This window comes from Nymphaea colorata, chromosome 4 (genome assembly GCF_008831285.2).
Source record: "Nymphaea colorata isolate Beijing-Zhang1983 chromosome 4, ASM883128v2, whole genome shotgun sequence".
Classification (NCBI taxonomy): Eukaryota; Viridiplantae; Streptophyta; class Magnoliopsida; order Nymphaeales; family Nymphaeaceae; genus Nymphaea; species Nymphaea colorata.
The window spans coordinates 22,780,806-22,805,261 of NC_045141.1; the positions used below are offsets into that span (position 1 = coordinate 22,780,806).

The 24,456-nt window shown below is 40.2% G+C and overlaps 1 protein-coding gene across 9 annotated transcripts; it reads left to right on the top strand.

Annotated features, from left to right (window-relative positions):
• The first annotated feature begins 1,383 nt into the window (after window positions 1-1,383).
• On the top strand, window positions 1,384-23,875 carry LOC116252429 (UMP-CMP kinase-like). Of its 9 annotated transcripts, none has more exons than XM_050077309.1 (10): window positions 1,384-1,864; window positions 1,964-2,098; window positions 4,406-4,500; window positions 5,178-5,280; window positions 18,542-18,595; window positions 20,076-20,180; window positions 20,283-20,439; window positions 21,409-21,489; window positions 21,603-21,710; window positions 22,952-23,875. In XM_050077309.1, exons 4-10 carry the CDS (start codon window positions 5,216-5,218, stop codon window positions 23,033-23,035), a joined length of 654 nt encoding a protein of 217 aa, XP_049933266.1. In that variant the 5' UTR covers window positions 1,384-1,864; window positions 1,964-2,098; window positions 4,406-4,500; window positions 5,178-5,215; the 3' UTR covers window positions 23,036-23,875. The 9 variants fall into 9 exon arrangements, 7 of the variants coding, with proteins under 7 accessions (XP_049933266.1, XP_049933262.1, XP_049933263.1 ...); XM_050077305.1 differs by having other exon boundaries at window positions 1,967-2,098; XM_050077306.1 differs by having other exon boundaries at window positions 1,384-2,098.
• Window positions 23,876-24,456: the final 581 nt, after the last annotated feature.

Below are 24,456 nucleotides of genomic sequence, written 5' to 3' on the forward strand. Positions count from 1 at the left end.
ATAACTCATTAATAACGTAAGCATAAAGGGGTGCTAAAATATGTAAATTTTTTAATGAAGAGGTGCGGTAACTGTAAACATGTTTTTTTAACTAAAGCGATGAGGATAGAAAAATGAAATACTCGACCAACCTGGTAATGTTGTCCAAAACATGGGTGGAGCCAGGGGCTTCGTTTAAAACTTTTTTTTTAATTTATATGTAAATTTTAAAAATTTGATTTATTTTATATAAATTTTTTAAAAGGTTATATTTCAATTCTTATTAAAATTTTAAAATTATAATTTGACTGTTCTCATCTAGCTCTTTCCAAAGTCCCCCGTACCATTTTCCTCTTCACCCGGCTTTGTTGACCTCGTTTTTTTTTGTTCAGACAATGGATATTTATTTTGACTTTCCATCAGCTTCTTCTCCTTTTCTTTTGTGATCTCCAGACTAAAAGAAAGTCAATTATCTCTGATGCGATTTTGCATTGGATGCTTGGAGATTTCCACTATTGAATGCCATGAAAATGACCATCGAGTGACTCAAAGAAGCATGTTTTTCTTAAACTTCAGAAAGAATTAAAAAGGCAAGATCGCCATTTGAATTTTTTAAACATGAGTTGGGATATGCATTACACGAAGAAAAACTTGGGTGTCAGATCATTTTAAGTAAAATGACTTAACAACTATGTTTTATATTGAATCTATAAATTTGTGAAAGGACGTTTTAGGTACATTTAGAATGCATATATGTTAATTTCTCATGCTCCTTTTAAATTATGAAACTGTTGCAATTTTTTACTACAAGTTATGACCCCTTATTTCTCTTATCCAAACGGCTGCACGACAATTTTCAAATTTTTTGGATACGCAGATACAGCTAATTTTATATTCTCAAAAATAATAAAATGAAAAAAAGCATTAAACTAAAACTAATAGTTCACTGTTACAATCTCAAAATGTCATAAGAAATCTCAAACAAAATTACAAAAATATTGTTTGTCACAAAACATTATTCATCACAAAACATGTGCACACAACCTCCGTTTACACAAAAACACACAAATGTTTGACAGGTTACACGCGAAGATGACTACAGAGCCCATTGTAAAAACAACTAAAAGTACAACATGTTTTATATCAAATTAATATGATGGTTTTATTTCAGTAAAAAAATGGAGGGTCTGGTTTTTATCCCTAACTAGCGGCCTGTAATCTATGAATTTCCCTTATGTTTTATATTGGATCCTGTAATCTATGAATTTCCCTTATGTTTTATATTGGATCTATAAATTTGTGAAAGGACGTTTTAGGTACATTTAAAATGCACATGTATTAATTTTTCATGTTTTATGAAACAGTTGCAATTTTTTACTATCTTCTTAGTCAAACCCAAAAAAACAAGGTCTCATGGAAAGGAACAACAAGGACGTTAGGGCATGCTCGCGTTCCACTCTACCGTCTCTCCTCCGCTGGTTATTCCCTTTCTTCTGCGTCTTCCTAGTCGCTCGTAAAGGAAATCCCAAGCAGTTGTGGTGAATGGGTTCCCGTCCACCGTCCTCTGCCAAGAGATGGCGTGGTCTCTTCAATGGGAACGTTTATCATCGGCGTCGTGGAACTGCCAGAGTGGGACGGAGCTTGACGACCCCCTTCGGTTTAAAACTCGACGGGATGAGATTGATGAGAGGGAAGAACGAGAGGGGGGAAGAACCGAAACACCAGAGGGAATAGAAGAAGAAGATCATTTCAGGAAGGAGTAGCAGCTGCCATTTTTCTCACTCACTCTTATAAAGGTTTTAACCACGCGATACCGTCTTTTGCAGCAAGTTCAGAAGTTCTGGAAGTTCGAAGAACTACCTGCGGCTGCGCAAAACCGTGTTTGGTATTTGCGAAAGTTCCATTCCTTTGCATTTCTGCCGTTAAAAAAACACGATTTTTCTGAAACCTTCAACTACTTCCCTGTTTGTGCTGCCTCTTCAAGAAGAAGCCGAAGTCGAAGATGGTCTTCTTCCGTAGTCTCCTGCCCCGTCTCCAAACACTGAGACATCCGCCGTTTCGTGCTTCTCTGCACTATTCAGATTTCGCCAGGATGAAAGGGAAGGTCGCTCCGTTGCAGGTGAGTTTGTAGCTTCTGATTTTAGGATGCTATATCTGTGAGACATTTCAGTATATTGGTAATTGTGTTTTCAGGAAAGGAAAATGGTCGATAGGATCAAGCTATGGGTGAAAGGGGGAGAGGGAGGAAATTGGTGAAGGGGAAAGGGAGAACGAAGGGGAAAGAGGAAGAAGGGGAAATGGCATCGTCTTTCTTCCGCTCCCTTCTTCCTCCTCCTCCTCCTCTCTTCCCTTCCCTTCTTCCTTCTCCTCCCTTCCCTCGCTCGCTTCTTCCTCCTCTTTGCTTCCCTTCTTCCTCCTTTTCCTCACTATTTCCATCAAACAATGAAATCTTTTTCCAGAAAAATAATTCTTCTGTAACAAACAAAACATGGTTTTAGAAAAATTGAATTTTATTTTCGATTCTTCAATTCCAAAAATAAATTTTCGGAAATTTATTTCTGATTCCACTTTTCCACCCATCAAACGGCCCCTTAGTGAAAAGAATATTTTCATTGTTGGTTTTTATTTGTTTTACTTCTTTTTTATTTTTTAACTTGGTATTAGAGCAAGATGCTTGATGATGAACAATGAAACCCATAGGTGGCCTGCAAATGACCAAATACATCATTGCGTTCTCCACCAACTCGATTATGTGAAGAAAATCTTGAAGAATAAAACTTAGGTTTTCTGAATCGCTTCTACTACCTTCACAAAAAAACTTCATGAAGCAAATTTGGGCTCGCCGAATCACTGCCAAAGAAATGGCATGATAACATTTTGTAAAGTTTGCAGCAAACTTGGACTTTTAGATTCATCATCCAGTTTGAGAGATGATGTTAAGGTTGAAAGACAACCATTCTGGAGAGATTCAAGGAAAGAATCCCAACAAGATCAATCAAAATTAACGATAACAGAAAAAGAAAATCTTTCCACAAAAATCAGATTTAGTTTCTCATGTTTATTGAACTTCAACTCTTTAAGATTGTTTTATGCATTATGTAACCAAAGCTCATGGTGGCCTTTTATAGTGAAAAATCTTGCACGTTTAGTGAAAAGACATTAAATCCACTTGTACAACCCACCATTTGAGACAACTGTTGGGAAATTGAATTTGTTGAATGTCACAGACTTGCTATTCACAAGCAATCATTTGTGACCATGCGTTTTGTTGATCCATAATCCTGGAGGATGAGTAGATAATGATTATCAAAGAGTTAAAGAAATAAAAATTGTAGTTGAAAAACCAAATGTCTCTTCATACAAAAACATAACAAGTAAAGTGCTGATTTCTTAGAAACCTCAATTATCCAAATCATGGAAGACCGTTCTCTAGGAAATAAGAAAGAGAAACAGATAGCTACCTTGTAAAAAATTAATCCATAAGGTTTATTGATGATAAAGAGACTGTAGGTAGCAGCCATGAGCTTAACTTGGAAACTAATGGAAAGTCAATCAACTTATCAAGTCAACAATGTAAGAATTTTCATGCAGGCCAAGGATCAAATAAAGAAGAAATGTCAATGCACATAGTAGATGCAAGTCTAACCACTCAATTTTTTTCATATCCATCATAACTGGAGATGATATGTTGAAAGCTCTATAGATATTCAAAACACTCAAGTATGTGTTATCTTTGCATGTCACTCTTATGATATGCAGAGAACAAAAGAACAAACGGTAGTTCCATTTTTTTAACCACTCTCATATCACATTAACAAAATGTCAAGTAGTGTTGACATCGGCTTGGATCAGGCTCTAGCCAGCCTAGAAGCCCATGCCATGGCCGAACCCGAGGCCTGATCATCAAGATCCAAACCCAAGTCCAGCTTGACTCGATTCAATTTTAATGAAGAAAATAAAATGTTCATGTTTAATATAGAAATACAGTATTTGTAAATGAAAATGAATGAAAATATAAATATAATTTCATATTATATATGTTATCAGGGCCTAAGCTCAGCCAACCATACTCTACCTCAAGAAGTTCAATTCATATACTTATTTTTAATATAATATGGTATTCATGGATCTTGCGCATTTGTCCTTTCATGCCTCTAAATTTACAGTTGAAACACTTATATGCTAAAATCCACTTTGTTTGCATTGTTTAGTTTCAGTATCCTTTCGATTTGACAGCAAATATGATCATTTAAATATCTTCAGTTGTCTAAATTTTCCATGCATTCGCATTATGACTTGTAATGGAAGACTAGCAATCAAATAAATCAATACGAACCACTGCAGTTGTTATTTCACCTTTTTGCTAAATTAGAATCCAGATTTTATTCAAATGGAGACGTGTTTGATCCTTCAACTTTCATGCTAGACAGTGGCAAAGCTGATCTTCTGTTCCAATTAGAATCTAGAGTTTGTTCAAATGGAGACGCTGCAATATCCAGCAGTTGGAAAGCAAACAGACCAGTAAGCATTCTCATGGCATTCTGCGATAAAAAATGGGCACTACTTATGTGCAATACTCTAATTGACGAGTGTCTCAGTTTTTTATCCAAGTCTCACACCATAAGTGCAAAAACAAAATGGCTGATATGTTAAAGTACCATTATGCACTCTAGCCTAATAAATATTATGTTAAGAATATTTTAGTAAAAAAACATATATTAAGTTTATCGTTTTGGGATTAATAATGTTCTTAATTATGAAAATTATAAGAAATGGATGGCTCTTGTAACATCGAAGTTCTATGGGTATAAAATTCAAAATTTTTCATAAAACCAACTTGAATTAAATTACCTTTAGTTTAATTAGTATTTACAAAGTTCACTTTTTGTGTAAAACATTTTTTGGAAAAAAGTTTAGAGATCTGGTTTCTGTTATGTGTGATTTTGTCTGCCTGCTATGCTCAATCCTTTACGGAAGGAGATCCGATTGAGCCGAAAAAATAGTTGGTGGAACATTGCACAGTTAGCACACACAGTGACAGGAGGAATAATTCACATTTTCATAATAAGGCTTACCTGCCTTCCTTTCCTTTGCGTATGGGCATAACGTGTTAGAGGTCTTACTTTTTTGGATGCCATCGATGATTAAATTTTCGCTGCCAATCACTGATTAAATTTTCGCTGCCAATCACTGCGCAGAGGCGTGCAGTTAATGGCTACTGTATCGCGAGATTGGCATGATTTTTTTACAGTCCCTCCGCAAATACCTCTGCAGATTCGCCGTTGAAGGAACAGAAAAGCGGTACGCCGATCTCCTCCTCTTCCTCTTTCCCAACTTTCAAGCTTTTGTGTGTTTTGCATGATCTTTCTACGTACGCCTTTTGAGAGCAGGCAGATTCATTAATCCTTTTGAGATTGCTTAAAGATTTTTCAGTATCGCAGGCTTCGTGAATATGGGTGTTTGTTCTTTCTGTTTGTTTTCCCTTATACATCTTCTCATCAGATTTCTTAAAAAAACAAAAGAATCTCTCTCTCTCTCTCTCTCTCTCTATATATATATAATATATATATATATATATATATATATATATATATTATTGAAAGAGGGAAATAAAAATTTAACAGTGAATACTCTCAGATTCTTCGCAACAAACAATTCATCTAACCAATGCCATCTGATTCATAATTTAAAAGTCAACACATTTGCTTCGAGACTCTAGCGACTTAAAAAGTCGATCTACGGGATGTGGTGACCGACCAATTCTCTTTTAGTATCGTAGTCCTAAGTTGGGGATCTTCCATTCAAAATAAAATGTCAAGCTTTATTATATTAATTAGTATCATTAAATAAATAAAACGGGGATTGTACAGTGCTATTTTTGCAATGTATTCTCAAGTCATATCACACTAGCATGACAAACATGTATTTTTACCTCTCAACATTTTAAAATCTAGTTTGTACAGTGCTATTTTTTAGTCAAATAACACTTACAAGAAGTGGATATCATATAGCCAGATGCAAGTGCTTTGCATATTAGCCCCCAGTTATGGCGTACCCACTGAATCCACATCTCTCTCATTGCAAGCTGCTTCGGCATCAAAATACAATGGGCTCCATCAAATATCCAAGTCCTGCTTACACTTTTATCCCTGTAAATGTGGAGGTCGTGCTTCGTTTCAATTCTATTGAAAACGATTTTTTTTTTAACAAATGGAAAAAACAGGAGAAAGTAGACAAGATTCACTAGTGACAGTTTTTCCCATGTTTGGTTAAAATGGCATAAAGCCATAAACCAACAAAACGGAGAAGAAACTTTGATTGTAAAGCGTTCACTCTTTCTTAAAAGCAAGACTTAAAATATAAACAAAAGAAGCTCATGAATCCCAAAAGAATAAATAAAGATGGGGAAGGAGATCAAGCAGAGAAAGGATTTTCCCATCCATTTGGCGTTGGGTTAGAGATCGTTTACAAAGGGCATTTATTTTCAATTTTATACTTATGAACTTGTGTTGAGAGCAAATTTATTTACTACTTGTCGACGATCTACTACTTTGTTGAAAATTAAATGCTATGTATGTACATGAATCCTTCAGTAAAGTTTGGGGCTGAATCACATGATTGTGGATGACTTTCTCTGCTTAATCTCCTTCCCCATGAAAATCTTATCTAGCTGCTCTTGTGAAATATGAACCGAGTTATTTTGGTGAATTTGTTCTGGAAAAGTTAATTCCTTGTACTCTTTCAGCCGATCTGTGTTTGCGGCATGGTGCTACGTTGGCTATTGCAGAAATTGTTTTGGCCCTTCATCATTGTGGCTTTGTATTTTCAATTGGTTAGTCTTTTTACTTGTATATTTTATCTTGTTGGTACTTTCTATGTTAGCGCTTTTAAATTTGCATTCCCTGCTGGATGACCTTATTTGTGTTTTGTCAATCAGGAAAAACAATTTTTTAGTATTGTGGCAGTTTGTTTCTCTGAAAGCATCGCATAAGTAATGGCCTGATAAATAGGCATTTGAATTTTCTTATCCTCACATTTCAAGAAAATTGTGTATATTTGTAAATCATGTTAAGTTCATGTTAAAAAATGTTTCAAACAAAATGTAATATATACATTTTGCCATGATACATGATTTACAAATATACACAATTTTCTTGAAATGTGAGGATAAGAAAAATCAAAGGCCTATTTATCAGGCCATTACTTTTGCCATGCTTTTAGAGAAACAAACTGCCACAATACTAAAAAATTGCTTTTCCTGATTGACAAAACACAAATAAGGTCATCCAGCAGTGAATGCAAACGCTAACATAAAAAGTACCAACAATATAAAATACACAAGTAAAAAGACTAACCAATTGAAAATACAAAGCTACAATGATGAAGGGCCAAAACAATTTCTACAATAGCCAACGTAGCACCATGCCGCAAACACAGATCGGCTGAAAGAGTACAAGGAATTAACTTTTCCAGAACAAATTCACCAAAATAACTCTGTTCATATTTCAAAAGAGCAGCTAGATAAGATTTTCATGGGGAAGGAGATCAAGCAGAGAAAGTCATCCACAATCATGTGATTCAGCCCCAAACTTTACTGAAGGATTCATGTACATACATAGCATTTAATTTTCAACAAAGTAGTAAATAAATTTGCTCTCAACATAAGTTCATAAGTATAAAATTGAAAGTAAATGCCCTTTAAAAATGATCTCTAACCCAAGCCAAATGGATGTGAAAATCCATGCAACGTTGAGAGTCACGTTCATGGAAATGTCTTCGTCCAAGCCCAAGTCTCTCCGCCACCTGCAAACACCCAAAACAATGGAATCATGGTTTAGCCACAAAGATGCAAACCAGCAACAATTTTAAACATAAGACATTAATCAATGGTGGATTGTACCCGGAGAACTCCCTGAGCGTCTTCTTTGCACCATGTTGAAGTCCAACCTAGCCAAATCATGATGCACTTGCAATCTGAAGTCCGTTCTCTCGAATTTTTCAATATTATCATCAAACTTCACCCTACCAAACCTTCTCTGAAATGAAATGAAATCTGCCGCCGTAACTGTTCCATTCTGGCAGATTTCATTTCAGTACCATCAATACGTTTGCAATTTCACGAAGCCTGCCGTACTGAAAAATCTCAAAAGCAATCTCAAAAGGAGATCGGCGTACCGTTTTTTCGTAGAGGTATTTGCAGGGTCGTCTCCTTTTCCCGCCGGCCGTCCTTCTGTAGAGCTCTCAACTCTCAGTCTAAGTTAATAGGTTCAATTACTTAAAGTTATAGTATTACGTAACATAACATTCTTCCTTTTTACATAAATAGAATGTCTTTAACTTAAGAATTTATGATACTTGTTCGCCACTCAAAAACTGTTCTTTTAGAACACCATTTTACCTACACCATTTTACGTTAGCGAGAATGACAATTGCCACATTTTAACCCCTGTTGATAGACGAATATGAAGAAGGAGCAAGCGCCGCTTAGCTCGGCGTAAGCTATGACTTCTAACAAGATCAATAAATTCGGTTTCAGCTTCTTCAGCTCACTAACCAGCTTCCAGCAACACTACCGCAAGGTCTCCTCCAACAAGAACAGGGCAGTCACCAGAATATGAAAAGATTAAGCATAAAAATTTCTTAGGTGGAGAAGCATCACTAGAACATATGTAAAACCGCATCAGTAAAAAGTGAATGGGGTGAGGCAAGCGCCGTTAAACGCCGGTGTAAGGGCGCTGCCAAGGCAGCTCCTGCTCCTCGCTCCTCCTCTGCAACAGCTAGCAGCGGGCAGGCATGCTGCCAAGGCAGCTCCTGCTCCTCGCTCCTCCTCTGCAACAGCTAGCAGCCGACAGAAAATGCCTCTGCATGACAACAAGAACTCAAACCAAGAATAATATCAGCAAATCAAAGGAAAAGTGGCTGAAATCGTACCGGATGTTCAGGTGATAGTGTGACAAAATGGCGCGCAAGCAAGGATCCCCCTTGCAAGTCTGGTTCCAGCAACGGTCAGGATAGCGCTCCACTCGCGGATTTTTAGAAAATCACAGAGCCTTCCAAAATTCCTCAAATTTGGTCAGGAGGTAGCTGTCACCCTTGGGAGTGGATGCCCAAAGTCCCAGCTCCAGGATAACTCCACACGAAAATAGCGTGAAGACTCCAACTCCAGCTGCGTCCCAGCACAGCAACACTCACTTTCTCTATCAGCCGCTCCAGGGACCTTTGCTCATTCAAAATCGATAACTTCTTGTAGATTGGTTCAAAATTCATGAAACTTTGACCAAAAAATAGAAGACATCTGTAGGAATCCAACGCCTCCAAGCTTGTTGTCACGGTCATTCCCAATCAAAAACTCGTTAAGCCCAGAGTGACACCTTCTCTGTTCAACCGCAGCTTGTACTCAGTTCCAGGAATCAGCTCAGAGTAGTCGGCACTCAAAAATTCTCTGCGCCCTGCTGTCTGCACCAAAAATTCTGAAATTTGGTGGGCAGAAAGGCAAGAGGAAGACGATTTCAACGGATATCTTCTCGACCCAAATGGCTGCCTGAGAAAGCAGCGCCGGTGCTTCAAAGTTGATGAAGTTTCTGGTTTTTCTGCCGACTGAGAAAGGAAGAACAGTGAAGAATCAGGTGGTCTCCCGACCGGACACCTGCTGTAAATACAGGGACACGACGACACGTTGTCGCACCCATTGTAAATAACCCGACGCGTGTGAAGCGGGACTCGTCGATATTGACGACGCGTGTGGAGCGAGAGTCTTGGCGGGATTCGACGAGCATCGAGAACGCGGTGGCACGCGACTCCATGGGACGCGCGAATCTCGGCGACCTGAGGCTATTTCGGACACGTTGCACAGGATTCTGCTGGAGACCGAAGAACATGGCGCCGGTTTCTTCGAATGTCGCCGAAGTTCTTCTTCGACGCCGGAAAAACGCCCCAGTGAACTTCAAAATTCGATTATGATCTCGTTTGTTGGCCAAATCAGGCATTCGTGGGCCCGATTTCCTCGGGAATTCGTCAGGAATCTTCTGGTTTGATCATCAACACGTTTTGGATTAATGATTTGACGGATTCGATGCCGAAATGATCAATGGTCGCAGGAAAATGGGAAAGAACAGCGTCTGTTAAACCGCATCTCTTCAAAAATCGATTCCTCGCAAACCACAGCCTGAAAAATTCTGAAAATTTTTTGGAAGGTGCTTGAGACGTACTTGAATCCAATGATCTACTGCTCGACCGGTGAAACCTTCCAGAAAATCAGCGCCGATAACTTGGAGAAGCCAATGTATGTCGTCTCCAACTTCGATTCGCCGCCATGAGCATCCGCTCTGATACCAACTGAAGGAACCCCACCTCCGAGTGCTGCCGAAGGCGGCCGAGGTGCGGTCACTAACCCAAGATCACGCTCATCAATGGGGCGTAATGGATTGAAGGGAGCTGGTTATGTGGAAGAGGCTCGTTGAAGGAGTAGAATCGCAGGCTTCTCTCGTTTCTCCATTGTGAACAAAGGGCAACTTCGCAGATCTCCAGAATCACGCTCGCAACTCCGTTCATGCGATCTATAGCTCGTTGGAACCGCGTGTAAGTTAGGAATCCAATGAGCCCTTTCTCACCTCTATCCAACACAGGAGGCCGAAGTTATGCTCTGCTGATCAGACAGATGTCCTCTGGTGTAGCAGTGGCAATGTCGCAGAAAAGGGGCAACGTGGATCATCTACAGCACTGCTCGGATCCACTCGCCCTGGGGTTCGTTGGAACCGTAGATGAGTCAGGAAGACGATGGGCTAATCTGTGCAGCGATCCGACACCGGAATAGGTATCTATAGCTCTGAGAGCAGAGTTTTGTCCGGTGGTGATAGAGAACGCAGTTCCCTATTGCGGATGAACTGTGATCGACGAACCAAGAGGGTAAAATGGATGGGATTTGGAGATAGAGCACTGGGGAATGATGGCGACTGCAGTGGAATAGATCGTCGCCGAAATACGCTGGAGGTGTAGGCGGAAGGCAATGGAACAGTGAATGGAAGGGCTGGCCTACGTTCTGCGGAAGAAGAGGGACAGGCAATCAAATTAGGTCCAGCCGGGGGTATCTCCTCCGGCAAACTCCCCGGTAAGAGTTCACCCAAAGGGTAGGGTCATGAAGTGTTCTAAGGACAGAGATCACCGGAAACGCACCACGTTGCTGGAGAACAAAGCCCTATCTGCCGATGAAGAAAACAGCCATCGCACCCACGTGGCTGCTCCAATCATCGGATTTGCAAAGTTTTCTTCTAAGAAAAAGATGGAATACCATGGTGGCCATTTGATCAAACTCGCCAGGCAATTTGGGTGCCGGAAACCCTTCTGGAAATTGCGTCAGAACATGAAGAAGGAGAAGAAGAGAGACTCGGTTTGATATGCTTATAGAATCGGGTCGGTGCCCAAAAACCCGCTCGAATCCATTAAGAAACTCGGTTCAGCGGTAGACTCAGCAAAAGTGGATCTGGGTCCCTCCAAGCCCCACAAAACGATCCACAGTCCCAATCAGAATTCTTTTACCGCTTGGTCGGGGTTATAGACTCGCGGATCCAACCCTCTGGTACAATCCGAACCCGTATCCGGTACCCAACACCCGCCGTGTCCCGCTGGAGCTCTCTCGGCGTGTCTCGCTTTACCGAGGCGCGTGTCTCACCTCGGCTCTCCATTGCGTCCCGTGCGTGTCTCTAATCTCGCGTCCCTTCCTGATCGGCGTATCCCTCCATACATCCTTATGTGTCCCGTTTCTGATCTCGCCAGAAGTGTCCGGGTTGTATCCCACTCAAATGTCCTCAGTATCTTGGCGTGTTCCACATCACCTGATGTCGGGTCCCGTCCTGCCTGGTGGTGTCGAGACACGCTCCAAAGCCTACCGGTTCCTCTTGTGGTCGCGTGCAACCTCAGCGTCTTCGGTTGGGATGGAGTTACCCTCCCTATGCCAAACAGGGCACCCTTCAGCAGATGCCCCGACCGTGGTGTCTCCTTACAGCTTCTCCAAAACCCTCTCGAGTAACCTCCCTTACAGGCGGGTGGTCTTCCAGAAATAATAGAATGGCATCCTCTACCTCGGCTTAGTGCTAGATAACCTCCCTTAATCGAGTCGAAGCTAATTTCGCCTATGGCCTGCCTTGCCATCGAGATGCCCTGGTTGTGCTTACCCACCCTAATTGTTTCTATTGTCACAAAAGACATGTACGGGTATAATACGGCAAGAAAAAAAAACAAGTATAATACAGCGAAGAAAAAAATCTTGAAAATAAAATAGGAAAAAGACCGCGAATCACGTATCATGGCAAAATGTATATATTACATTTTGTTTGAAACATTTTTTAACATGAACTTAACATGACTTACAAATATACACAATTTTCTTGAAATGTGAGGATAAGAAAATTCAAATGCCTATTTATCAGGCCATTACTTATGCGATGCTTTCAGAAAAACAAACTGCCACAATACTAAAAAATTGTTTTTCCTGATTGACAAAACACAAATAAGGTCATCCAGCAGGGAATGCAAATTTAAAAGCGCTAACATAGAAAGTACCAACAAGATAAAATACACAAGTAAAAAGACTAACCAATTGAAAATACAAAGCCACAATGATGAAGGGCCAAAACAATTTCTGCAATAGCCAACGTAGCATCATGCCGCAAACACAGATCGATTCGCCGCCATGAGCATCCGCTCTGATACCAACTGAAGGAACCCCACCTCCGAGTGCTGCCGAAGGCGGCCGAGGTGCGGTCACTAACCCAAGATCACGCTCATCAATGGGGCGTAATGGATTGAAGGGAGCTGGTTATGTGGAAGAGGCTCGTTGAAGGAGTAGAATCGCAGGCTTCTCTTGTTTCTCCACTGTGAACGAAGGGCGACTTTGCAGATCTCCAAAATCACGCTCGCAACTCCGTTTGATGCGATCTATAGCTCGTTGGAACCGTGTGTAAGTGAGGAATCCAATAAGCCCTTTCTCACCTCTATCCAACACCAGGGGCCGAAGTTATGCTCTGCTGATCAGACAGATGTCCTCTGGTGTAGCAGTGGCAGTGTCGCGGAAAAGGGGCAACGTGGATCATCTACAGATTTCGCGTCGCTGCTCGGATCCACTGGCCTTAGGGTTCGTTGGAACCGTAGATGAGTCAGGAAGACGATGGGCAATCCGTGCAGCGATCCGACACCGGAATAGGGAGCTATGGCTCTGAGAGCAGAGTTCTGTCCGGTGGTGATAGAGAACGCAGTTCCCTATTGCATATGAACTGTGATCGACGAACCAAGGGGCTAAAATGGATGGGATTTGAAGATAGAGCACTAGGGAATGATGGCGACTGCAGTGGAATAGATCGTCGCACGCTGGAGGTGTAGGCGGAAGGCAATGGAACAGTGAATGGAAAGGGGTTGGCCTGCGTTCTTTGGAAGAAGAGGGATAGGCAATGAAATTAAGTCCAGGAGGGGGTATCTCTGCCGGCAAACTCCCCGGTAAGAGTTTACCCAAAGGGTAGGGTCGTGAAGTGTTCTGAGGACAGAGATCTCTGGAAACCCACCACGTTGCCGGAGAACAAAGCCCCATCTGCCAATGAAGAAAACAGCCATCGCACCCATGCGGCTGCTCCAATCGTCGGATTTGCATAGTTTTGTCGGATTTGCATAGTTTTCTTCTAAGAAAAAGATGGAATACCATGGTGGCCATTTGATCAAACTCGCCGGCAACTTGGGTGCTGGAAACCTTTCTGGAAATTGTTTCAGAACATGAAGAAGGAGAAGAAGAGAGACTCGGTTTGATACGCTTATAGAATCGGGTCGGTGCCCAAAAACCCGCCCGAGTCCATGAAGAAACTCGGTTCAGCGGTAGACTCAGCAAAAGTGGATCTGGGTCCCTCCAAGCCCCACAAAACGATCTACAGTCCTAATCGGAATTCTTTTACCGCTTGGTCGGGGTTACAAACTCGCGGATCCAACCCTCTGGTACAATCCAGACCCGTATCCGATACCCAACACCCTCCGCATCCCGCTAGAGTGTCGCTAGTCTCTCGGCGTGTCTCGCTTTACCGAGGCACGTGTCTCGCCTCGGCTCTCCATTGTGTCCTGTGCGTGTCTCTAATCTCGCGTCCCTTCCTGATCGGCGTATCCCTCCATACATCCTTACGTGTCCCGTTTCTGATCTCGCCAGAAGTGTCCTGGCTGTGTCCCACTCAAGTGTCCTCAGTATCTTGGTGTGTTCCGCATCACCTGATGCCGGGTCCCGACCTGCCTGGTGGTGTCGCGACACGCTCCAAATCCTACCGGTTCCTCCTGTGGTCGCGTGCAACCTCAGCGTCTTCGGCTGGGATGGAGTTACCCTCCCTATGCCAAACATGGCACCCTTCAGCAGATGCCCCGACTGTGGTGTCTCCTTACAGCTTCTCCAAAACCCTCTCGAGTAACCTCCCTTACAGGTGGGTGGTCTTCTAGAAATAATGGAATGGCATCCTCTACTCGGCTTAGTGCTAGATAACCTCTCTTAATCGAGTCGAGGCTAATTTCGCCTATGGCCTGCCTTGCCATCGAGATGCCCTGGTTGTGCTTACCCACCCTAGTTGTTTTTATTGTCACAAAAGACATGTACGGGTATAATACGGCGAGAAAAAAAATAGGTATAATACGACGAAGAAAACAATCTTGGAAATAAAATGGGAAAAAGACCGCAAATTTTTAAAAAATAAATAAATAAATCCTAACAATTATATAAAAATAAAATAAATGAGAAATTAAAAAAACATTGGAAAATGGCTAAATAGGCAACAAATTTTAGGTACACCTCTAAAACAATTTGCCAACTTAAAAATTCAGAGAAATAAAGTTAATAAACTCTTCCCCTCGCAACGTGAACTCCAGCAAGAGGCAGGAATAAACTATAAACAGAGAGATTTTCCCGCTGGCATTTCGGGAGACCAAGGAGAGGATGGCGGGAAGTTAACCCCAATTTTCTTTTAAAAAGACGTTTTTGCCATTAAAATGAGCGTCCAAGTTTAAAAAAACCAATTCTTTTACAAATATTACACGCATGCCATTTTAAAAAAAACTCACTGTGTGCCTTTAAAAAAACATGGAAGACGCGTATAATACACATTTTATACGCATCTTTTATTTTTTACCATTTTTTTTAAAACGCGTTATATTCCCGTTTTATATGGAAATGTCGTTTTTAACGTATAATAGGCGTTTTTTTTTAAATAACGCCGCCTGTAATGGGAAGTGGAACTTGCAATCAGAGTCGCGGTAATATAGGGTTAGGCAACGCTCATATCTACAAATCAACTAAAAATGAATATACAGTCATAGAAAAGGAAGTGCCCATGATCTTATTTACTACCAAATCCCTAGCTGCTTTTTGAAATGGAGGACTTTGGAAAACTATTACTGATCGCATTATTAATAACATTCAGTTTTTTTCTTTTTTCCCGAAAGTAAAGAATATCAAGCCAAGCATGTACCAAATGCGGAGCTTCTTAAGTTATCAGCAAGACATTGGTCGTTACATTTATGCCTCCACAATTTTGGCGACTAATTATCTTTTTAGGTTTTCTTGCTAACTCTAATCATACGTGGACTTGGAAGGTCTAGAAGGAAAAAAAAGACCCACAGAAGTGCTGTCTGTGGGTGATCGATCAACGATCAGTTATCCGTTTCTTCATTGATTGGATTGAATTGTCTAAGATTTTAAATTTTATATTTGAATAAGCAAACGGTTCCTGTTTTGACCGTGGACCGTTGTTACATATATTGGTTTTAAAAAAAGGTGTTTAATTAAGAAAACTAGTTTTGTGATCTAAACTAAGGGCGTGTTTGGCTGATACATGGGACACAGAGGCTTTTGTACATAACCCGTAAGGGGGAGAAGTTATTTGATCTCTTTCCAAAAAGAGGATTTGTCAAAGTTAAGTTTTTCGGAACCAATTTTCATGTCACCCAAACACTTCAAAAAAAAAAAAAAGTAAAGCTACTTTTAGGACATGGATGGTTATATGGTACACCATTCAACTTGAGTGCCATGAAAATCACTTTTTTTAGTATAGAGGAGTCACATTCATGTGAATCAAACTGAGGATGCATCAGCTCCGCGTCCCTCAAGATGACTAGTTATGCTATGTCCCTCGTATCACAACGTGTAAAAGAGTATATCATGTAATATGAAATCTGAACATGGTATAAAACTACTAAATTTTTTGGTATTTCGTAGAACATTTATATATAAATTCACAGTGTGTACTAATGCTATAACAATGCATACATACTACGCCTATGACAATGCCAACTCAGTATACCGCATTTATCCATAAATCTGTAACGTCGTGTACACTATTGTAACTTAAAATATAGAAGAGCTATAAGAATATGTCCTTCACATTAGACACACATCGTCCCACGCCATTGTACTAAACTTTTTAATTCAATAATTCATGTCTACAGTGCTATAATTTTCAATATTTCATAACTTTTTAACACTTAAGAGCTGTTTTACTTCTAACCTACGTAGAGCAAACGAACACTTGATTTCACCGGTGTATAAAAATGACAATTTGAAATTGTCCATACGTAAAGCAGGGTGTTCACGAGCCAAGCTGGGCCAACTTGAGCTCAGTTTTAGTCTTAAAACCCATAGGTCGAACTCGAGTTGGCAAGCTCGACTCAGCTTGATTAAGTTTGAGCTGAGATGAGGGAACTCGAATTCCATAGCCTTGAACCAGGCAAAAGGAAGCCTATTGGAGTAACTTTTTTTTGTTTTTTTGTGATAGTAAGGGAAACAAATTTTTGTATATTTCTCTACTATGCATTTTATCAAACTTCTCCAACTCGACTCGTTCATTCATTAACTTGAATTCGTCTAGTTTCATAGACTCTCTCTTGAGTTGAGTTTAAGCATACAAATTTGAGTTTGAATCCGAGTTAACTCGACTTGTTGAACAACCTACATGATCTGAGGTCCGGTGAAAGGAGTCAGACCTCACATTATCGGCGGTGATTCTTTTTGGTGATGTCGCAAATCTCCTCAATCTCACATGCAAGGAGCACAAACGCCCCCAGTTACTTGCTTGGCACTTGCAACCAGAAAGCTTACGGGCCAGCGATCCCGTGGCCGATTAAAGCGTTCCGATCAAATTAATTCACCCGCCCCCGCGCCCGGACGGAAGAGAGAAAGAGAGAGAGAGAGAGAGAGAGAGTGTTGAACGACCCTAGGAGATCAAGAAAAGCCAACCCAGCACTCCCCATCTGGAGGAGAAGGAGCGAATCCACGTAGTTCATCGGTGGGGGGTCGTTGCGTCGACGCCATCGACCCGTTTCCGCTTCCGACGCAACGACTCAGGCTGCAGATGAGGGAAGACGGGCCTCTCATGCGATGAGCAGAGCACCGCAAAGACGACGACAACGCGCAGCTCAATATCATTGGTGAGAACATGTGGAGGAGAGCAACCATCTCCTCTCTCCTCCTTTTGCCTTCTCGTGCCATCGCCTCTTCACCCAAGGTGGGTTCTGTGATGGTCCATGGCCATTCTACTTCTCCATCTGTCCCTGTGGCATCGTTTCTATAATAATGTGATTGAGAGTTCTTTGGTTTTGAGTCTGTTTATCCGGTCATGAAAGTAAATAGTTATTGGTGGATTTCATTCCTCTGTGCCTTCGCGGTGTTATTTTTTGATCGCGCTCGAGAGTTGGCGGTAAGTGTAGACATTACCTGATTTTTGGATGTTGGCGTTCGATATTCTTATTGTCTCATCAATATTTGTCTCAGACAATGAATTACGAATTGTCTTTGCAATCTGCCAATGGTACGGATTTGATCCAACTGCTTAAATATTGAAAAATGCATGCTTGTCGTCTTTTTGTTGGACCATTTGAGGGGTTTTACGTGTTGATTAATTTGTGGGGTTTGCTGGATTAGTGTTTCAGGAGTTCTATCTGTGTTAAGTGTGGCTTGATAGAGATATTATCCCTTCGTTTGCTTGTTTTTCTGTACATATTAATTGGACAGGACGTGCATTGTTCTTAGATGTCCAAAGAGTTTCAAGCATCATCTCGTTTGCATTCTTGTTTCTTGACTAAAGCAAAGATACCAAATATTTTGCAAATTGTATGGTAAATGTTGTTCCAAGGTATTAATGCCCTCGTGGGTGTGTTTTAGCGCGTCAAGAAAACACAAAAATATGCAGCGGATAGAGAAATATGGCCGGCTTCTCAGTATATTCCTCGCTACGACTGTCGCTAATATTTTCCGTACATGAATTCTTTGGCTTTCTTATGGAAAACTATATGCCTTGAAATAAAGTGGCAGTTGCTATCACAGAGTTAGTTTTTTTTTTTCCTTATATTTCTCAACATTTTAAACGTTATTCTCTTCCTTCTTCATCCATTAATTGTGCTTAAGAATCTCTTTAGTCTTCTTTCCTGTCTAGTGAATCTTGAAATTTATATTCTTCAGTTTCATTGTTTGTGCATCAATACATTACGAATATTCTCATAGACCTTTTGACTGTTATTTACATATTTCTCTTTTTTCCTGTTTATTCCTGTGAAGGATCCAACTGCGTGGAATTTTGTGGAGGTCTGCAGAACGAAAGCTTCTTTACTGGTAATTGCCCTATGATATAATTATGACTCAACATGCAAACTTTTGCTTGATGAGAATGAATACATTTCACATTCAGTGCAAAATGAGACAATGTGCAGCATATAGAGGAGACACACGTCTAAATCAGCTCCTTCTCTTTCAACTTCATATTTTTAGCTTGTCTTATTTCTTCAGTATTGGGTTCATGAACAACAAATAAACCGGGTGAGACATAAAGTTCAGGAGGCATAATAATGTTCATGATCTTGCGTTGACATTGTTTATAGGGTAGAAGCAGGCACTGTATAACTTTGTGGTATTCTAAAAAATTCATTAGTAGGGTGTGACTGCTCTAATTTGGATGTTATTAATAGCACATGCAAATACTATATATATATATATATATAATATATATATATTGTTTTGCGTTGACATTGTTTATAGGGTAGAAGCAGGCACTGTATAATTTTGTGGTCTTTTGAAAAATTCATTAGTAGGGTGTGACTGCTCTAATTTATAGCACATGCAAATACTAAGCTTCAATAGCATTTTTTGGTTGATTCCTGTAATGTTACATAATCACATGTAAGACTGTCATCTTTCAACTTTGGTGTATGTATCAATATCCTTAATGCAGCTTAGTACATTTTCATGCAGATGCTTGCTGGTTACCATATAACCAATAACATCCAAACATCCTCATCTTACACTGATATTTTAATTGTTAAAAATCCAAGTTCTGCCATGAAATGAAAATAATCTTACTCGTTCCATGGGGCTTAGGTATTCTAGCATGAGTTCAACCAAGTTTAGAATGCGTTTGTCTTTGAATCCCAATGAAATGCCATTAAGATAAAGAGATAGACCTCATTATTTGTTGGCACAAAAGAATGGGAGAAGTGATCTTTTCGTGCTTGTGCTTTATGCCATTTAATTATCCAACAATGATTTACAGAATCCATGCTGGTGTGGCCTGTAATGGCATATATATTTTTTAATGCTCTATGCAGGATAAAGATGCTGTTTCTGAGAAAGAACTACATATTGCTTTTGTTTTAGGTAAGCCAGGATTGTTATGAATGTGTCCCATACAAAAGTTGGCAACGTTTTCTTTATTGTACCTTTCATACAAGTCCATCACCATAACAATGGTAAAGAGTAAAGACAACATAAACATGCTGTTCTGTCAAGATCTCTCTCTTTGTACATGATGTATATCTGGTGGGTTGTGAATTTTCTTTTGCCATGATGTTCTGGTGCAACTACACCTCACTGTATGGGTTCACAATTAAGTATTTCTTTTCTTGTTTTCCACTTTTTTTTTTCTCCTAGCTGTTGTTAAGTTGCCAAATGTGCCTTTACTATGTTTTAGTTTCCCTTCTTTTCTTTCTTCTTATTGAGTCTTTAAGTTACTGTAATTTCATTACAACCCTTGAGGAATTTGCAATGGATCCTCTTCTGGAGTGATGCGAAGTCTGATTTGTCTAGGGGGTCCTGGCAGTGGAAAGGGCACACAGTGTGCAAAAATTGTGGAAGCTTTTGGTTTTACACATCTAAGTGCAGGAGAACTACTGAGGAGAAATATTTATTCTAATTCCAAAAAAGGGTATTCCATTTACTTCACTCTGCATTAAACTTTGTTCTACCACTCATTCTTCTGCTTGACTTGTAACATTTTTTTGCTCTTTTCTTTGTTTCTTCTTCTCAGGGAAATGATACGTGATACGATTAAGGAGGGAAAGATTGTTCCATCAGACATTACTGTGTCCTTGATAAAAAAAGGAATTAAAGCAAGTGAGAATGATAAATTTCTTATTGATGGTTTTCCTCGAAGTGAGGACAATCGTGTTGCATTTGAACATATCGTGAGTTTCTTTCTTTTTTCTGTCTTGGGGAAACAATGATGGATGAATATATTTCTCCTTCTGAGATAGAGTAGAGAAATTGCTCAACGTTCACTCAGATGAAATCGTTCTTTTCTCCTGTGGCCATAATAACGTTCTTTAGGTGTTCATTTCTACATTTGGTTTATCTTTTGAGTTGTTGGCTGTCTGTTAATATTTTTTGGTACGAGATATTGATAACCTAAAGTGTCTGGCTACTATGACTTGTTACTGATGGCCTTGACATATGGACACCTAACGTATTTGGCTTTCTTAATCACTGAATGAACTGTTGCTTCTTTGCTACATCTTATTGGTTATAGGTACAGAACACAGACAACTTATTATGATACCCTCACCAAAAAGGACACCAAATCCTTTTCCTTTTCCTCAGTATTCATGATCTTTGAACTAAACTTCTGTCAATTGATGATGCTATCATTCCCAGCAGCAGATAAACAAATTATTTTCATGTTTGGATTGGATGTCAGACTGACCTAATTGGTATTTAGGTATGGTCAGCTCATCCAATTCAGAAGAGAAATCAGTATATTAGAGTTTCTGTCCCAAAATCATCGGACCTGGAGTTGAATTTGGTTGTTTGTCAAGATTGTTAAGTTGTTTTATGTTGTATTGAGAACTTCACTTGCACACACACTAAGTGCAGAAGAATAGAAGGGAAAAACCTACAGTCTAAAAGCGTTCTACACTGTTGAGCTTGTGTAGCATTGTAGCTCCATGGTTTATGTCAATGGTGAAAAATTTTCTGGCAAAATTCAAGCCACCCCCTGTTTAAGTTTTTTACTGCTATATCCAAGCAAAATTTAACTGTTCTTTTTCCTCTGTTGTGAACTTACCTTGTGATGAATATTTATTTCTTCTTTTATACTGATATAGACTGTTCTTCAATGCCAATCTTGGGATACTTATTACTAGAGTTTGAGAATGCAGATTGGTGCAGAACCAGAACTTGTTCTTTTCCTGGAGTGCCCTGAAGAAGAGATGATAAGACGGGTGCTTAACCGTAATCAGGTTAAGCTTCCTCTTAAAATACATGTCTTTCTGTTCTATCTTGTTCCCATGTTAGCTGCTTAGTTATTTTCTTGATCCTGATATGGTGCCTTGCTTTGGTGGTTTGTTCCTAGGGACGTATAGATGACAACATAGAGACCATAGAGAAACGCCTCAAGGTCTTCAACAAGTTGAACTTTCCCGTCATCAACTACTATGATGCAAAAGGGAAACTTCGAAAGGTTTGAGAAACCCTCTCTCTCGCACAACACTCTTGAAGCACATGTTGCAGAAATCAGAGAGCTTCAGAACTGATTTAGACTAGCATACTTCATGCTTTGAATTCATGCTTCGAATCAATATTGCCTAGCATGTATTATTTTAAGCATAGCATGATACGCAGGCGACTAGCATGCTCAAGTAGATAGAATAATCTTCACAGGCGTCTTGCATGCTTACTCAGGTAATATAATCTTTACGGGCATTGCTTACGATCGAGATCGAATTTCACATACCGGAATTCGACAAAGCAAGCTCCATTTTCGTTTTCTATGGGCGTAATGAGGATCCACAGGGCATATCACTACTGTTGAAAAAAGGAGGAATGAGGGAGCCGTAGTTGATGATGAGTGTTGTGTCTAAACGAAGTGGCAGGAGTAGGGTGCATGCATAAACTTCTACGTATGACGCGGCCATGTTGATAAAGTATTGAGTTGAGAAGCTCTATTATGGCCAAACAAAACTAAGCAGCACGTAAACAAAACAAAACAAAACAAACCAGTGGCGTCACGTCAGAATTGATTCAGAATTTGGCTGAGAATCAGTTCTTGTTTGGAAGACATAACTATTGAGATAAACCCTACGCTTACCAACAGGATAGCATTCTTTTCCATTTTTTAAAAATTCTTTCATGCACGAGCGAGCGCATGTGTCTCTAATTGGCCCCAAAAAATGCACATATTTTTTTGCTGGGTTTCAGTCAGAGCTTGGATGTAGATAGATAGACATGATACTTCCATAAGCTCCCCTGACAGCATGTCAGCATCATAATAATAGAGGACAGCATGCTACTACATAAGCCCATGGCTGCATTCCAGTGGCCAAAGTAAGAAGCTTCTCAAGAGCATGCATTCATCCTGAAGCAATTAGGCTCCAAATTATTTTAACGAAGGAACAACCAAATCGGACACTTGTCCACGCCGATCTAGAAAGACTAAGGAATATATATATATATATATTTATATATATAGCATGAAATTCATTTGTGAAAAATACCATCATTTGATCAATATGCCATTTTTTTCAAACTTATATTTGGTCTAAAAATAGAAACAGTAGGAAAAGTAATCGTCAAACTTATATTTCGTGGGGTGGGGCTGTTTTATTTTCAGAAATTGCATGCAAATGCATTCTATTTTTGTACAAAGAAAACATCATAGGTCACGCAAATAAGAGGTTGATATAGACGCACATTCTGATGCAGCTCCATATATTCTCTTCAGAGCGCAGGATAAGCTCCATCATCGACCAGGAGATGGATGTACAAGGTGCCCTGCAGGCAATATAGCTTCTCTTCAGAGCGCAGGATAAGCTGAGCTGCATCATGGACCAGAGGATGGATGTACAGGGTGCCCTGCAGGTGTCCTTTCACAGAAGGGTTGACAGGCACGAGGTTGGAGAGCAAACTGAGACATTCGAGAGGACGGACTGCAGATTGCAAATGCAACATGACTTGGGTAGGCTGAACTTCAATATGGTGCAGACAATGCACGAAAGACAGCTCAGGGAGGTCTCTGGGTACGCTTTCATCTTACTTCTCACTTGTTTTTATGTTAGTTTATTTAGATGTATTCCACTACCATTTCTATGTCCCTCTTTTGTGTGTCCGTTTCTGATGGCATCGGAACTCTCCAGGGCCACTGGCATTCAATGCTCCTTTCTTTAAATTAAGTTAAAACTTGATCGAGTCCGGACCATGTTGTAATACATCAGAGCTTTCCCTCTATTGAGAAAAATACGACCCACTGGTCCACAAAATACAAAATTCTTTCAATATGTGATGCAAATTATAGCAGGTGGTGGAGGGACTTGCGCTTGGGTGAGCACATTTCCATGAACTTGACTCTGAACATTGCGAGGATCTTGCAATGCATTTGGCGATGGTGCATTGGAGACGGTGACCGCGGCCAGTGAAGTTGAACCAAGAACGTTATGCCACTTCAACCCATCCAATAGGTTTAAATAAGGGTTGTTTTTTCAATTTATTTAAAAGTGATGCAAGTCTACGTGCTGCTTAGTTTTGTGTATCAACATTAAGTCTATGATGCAAGTCTACGTTATGCAAGTCTAAAATAATTTGGAGCCTAATTGCTTCAGGATGAATGCATGCTCTTGAGAAGCTTCTTACTTTGGCCACTGGAATGCAGCCATGGGCTTATGTAGTAGCATGCTGTCCTCTATTATTATGATGCTGACATGCTTTCAGGGGAGCTTATGGAAGTATCATGTCTATCTATCTACATCCAAGCTCTGACTGAAACCCAGCAAGAAAATATGTGCATTTTTTGGGGCCAATTAGAGACACATGCGCTCGCTCGTGCATGAAAGAATTTTTAAAAAAATGGAAAAGAACGCTATCCTGTTGGTAAGCGTAGGGTTTATCTCAATAATTATGTCTTCCAAACAATAACTGATTGTCAGCCAAATTCTGAATCAATTCTGACGTGACGCCACTGGTTTGTTTTGTTTTGTTTCGTTTACGTGCTGCTTAGTCTTGTTTGGCTATAATAGAGCTTCTCAACTCAATACTTTATCAACATGGCCGCGTCATACGTAGAAGTTTATGAATGCGCCCTACTCCTGCCAGCCACTTGGTTTAGACACAACACTCATCATCAACTACGGCTCCCCCATTCCTCCTTTTTTCAACAGTAGTGATATGCCCTGTGGATCCTCATTACGCCCATAGAAAACGAAAATGGAGTATCC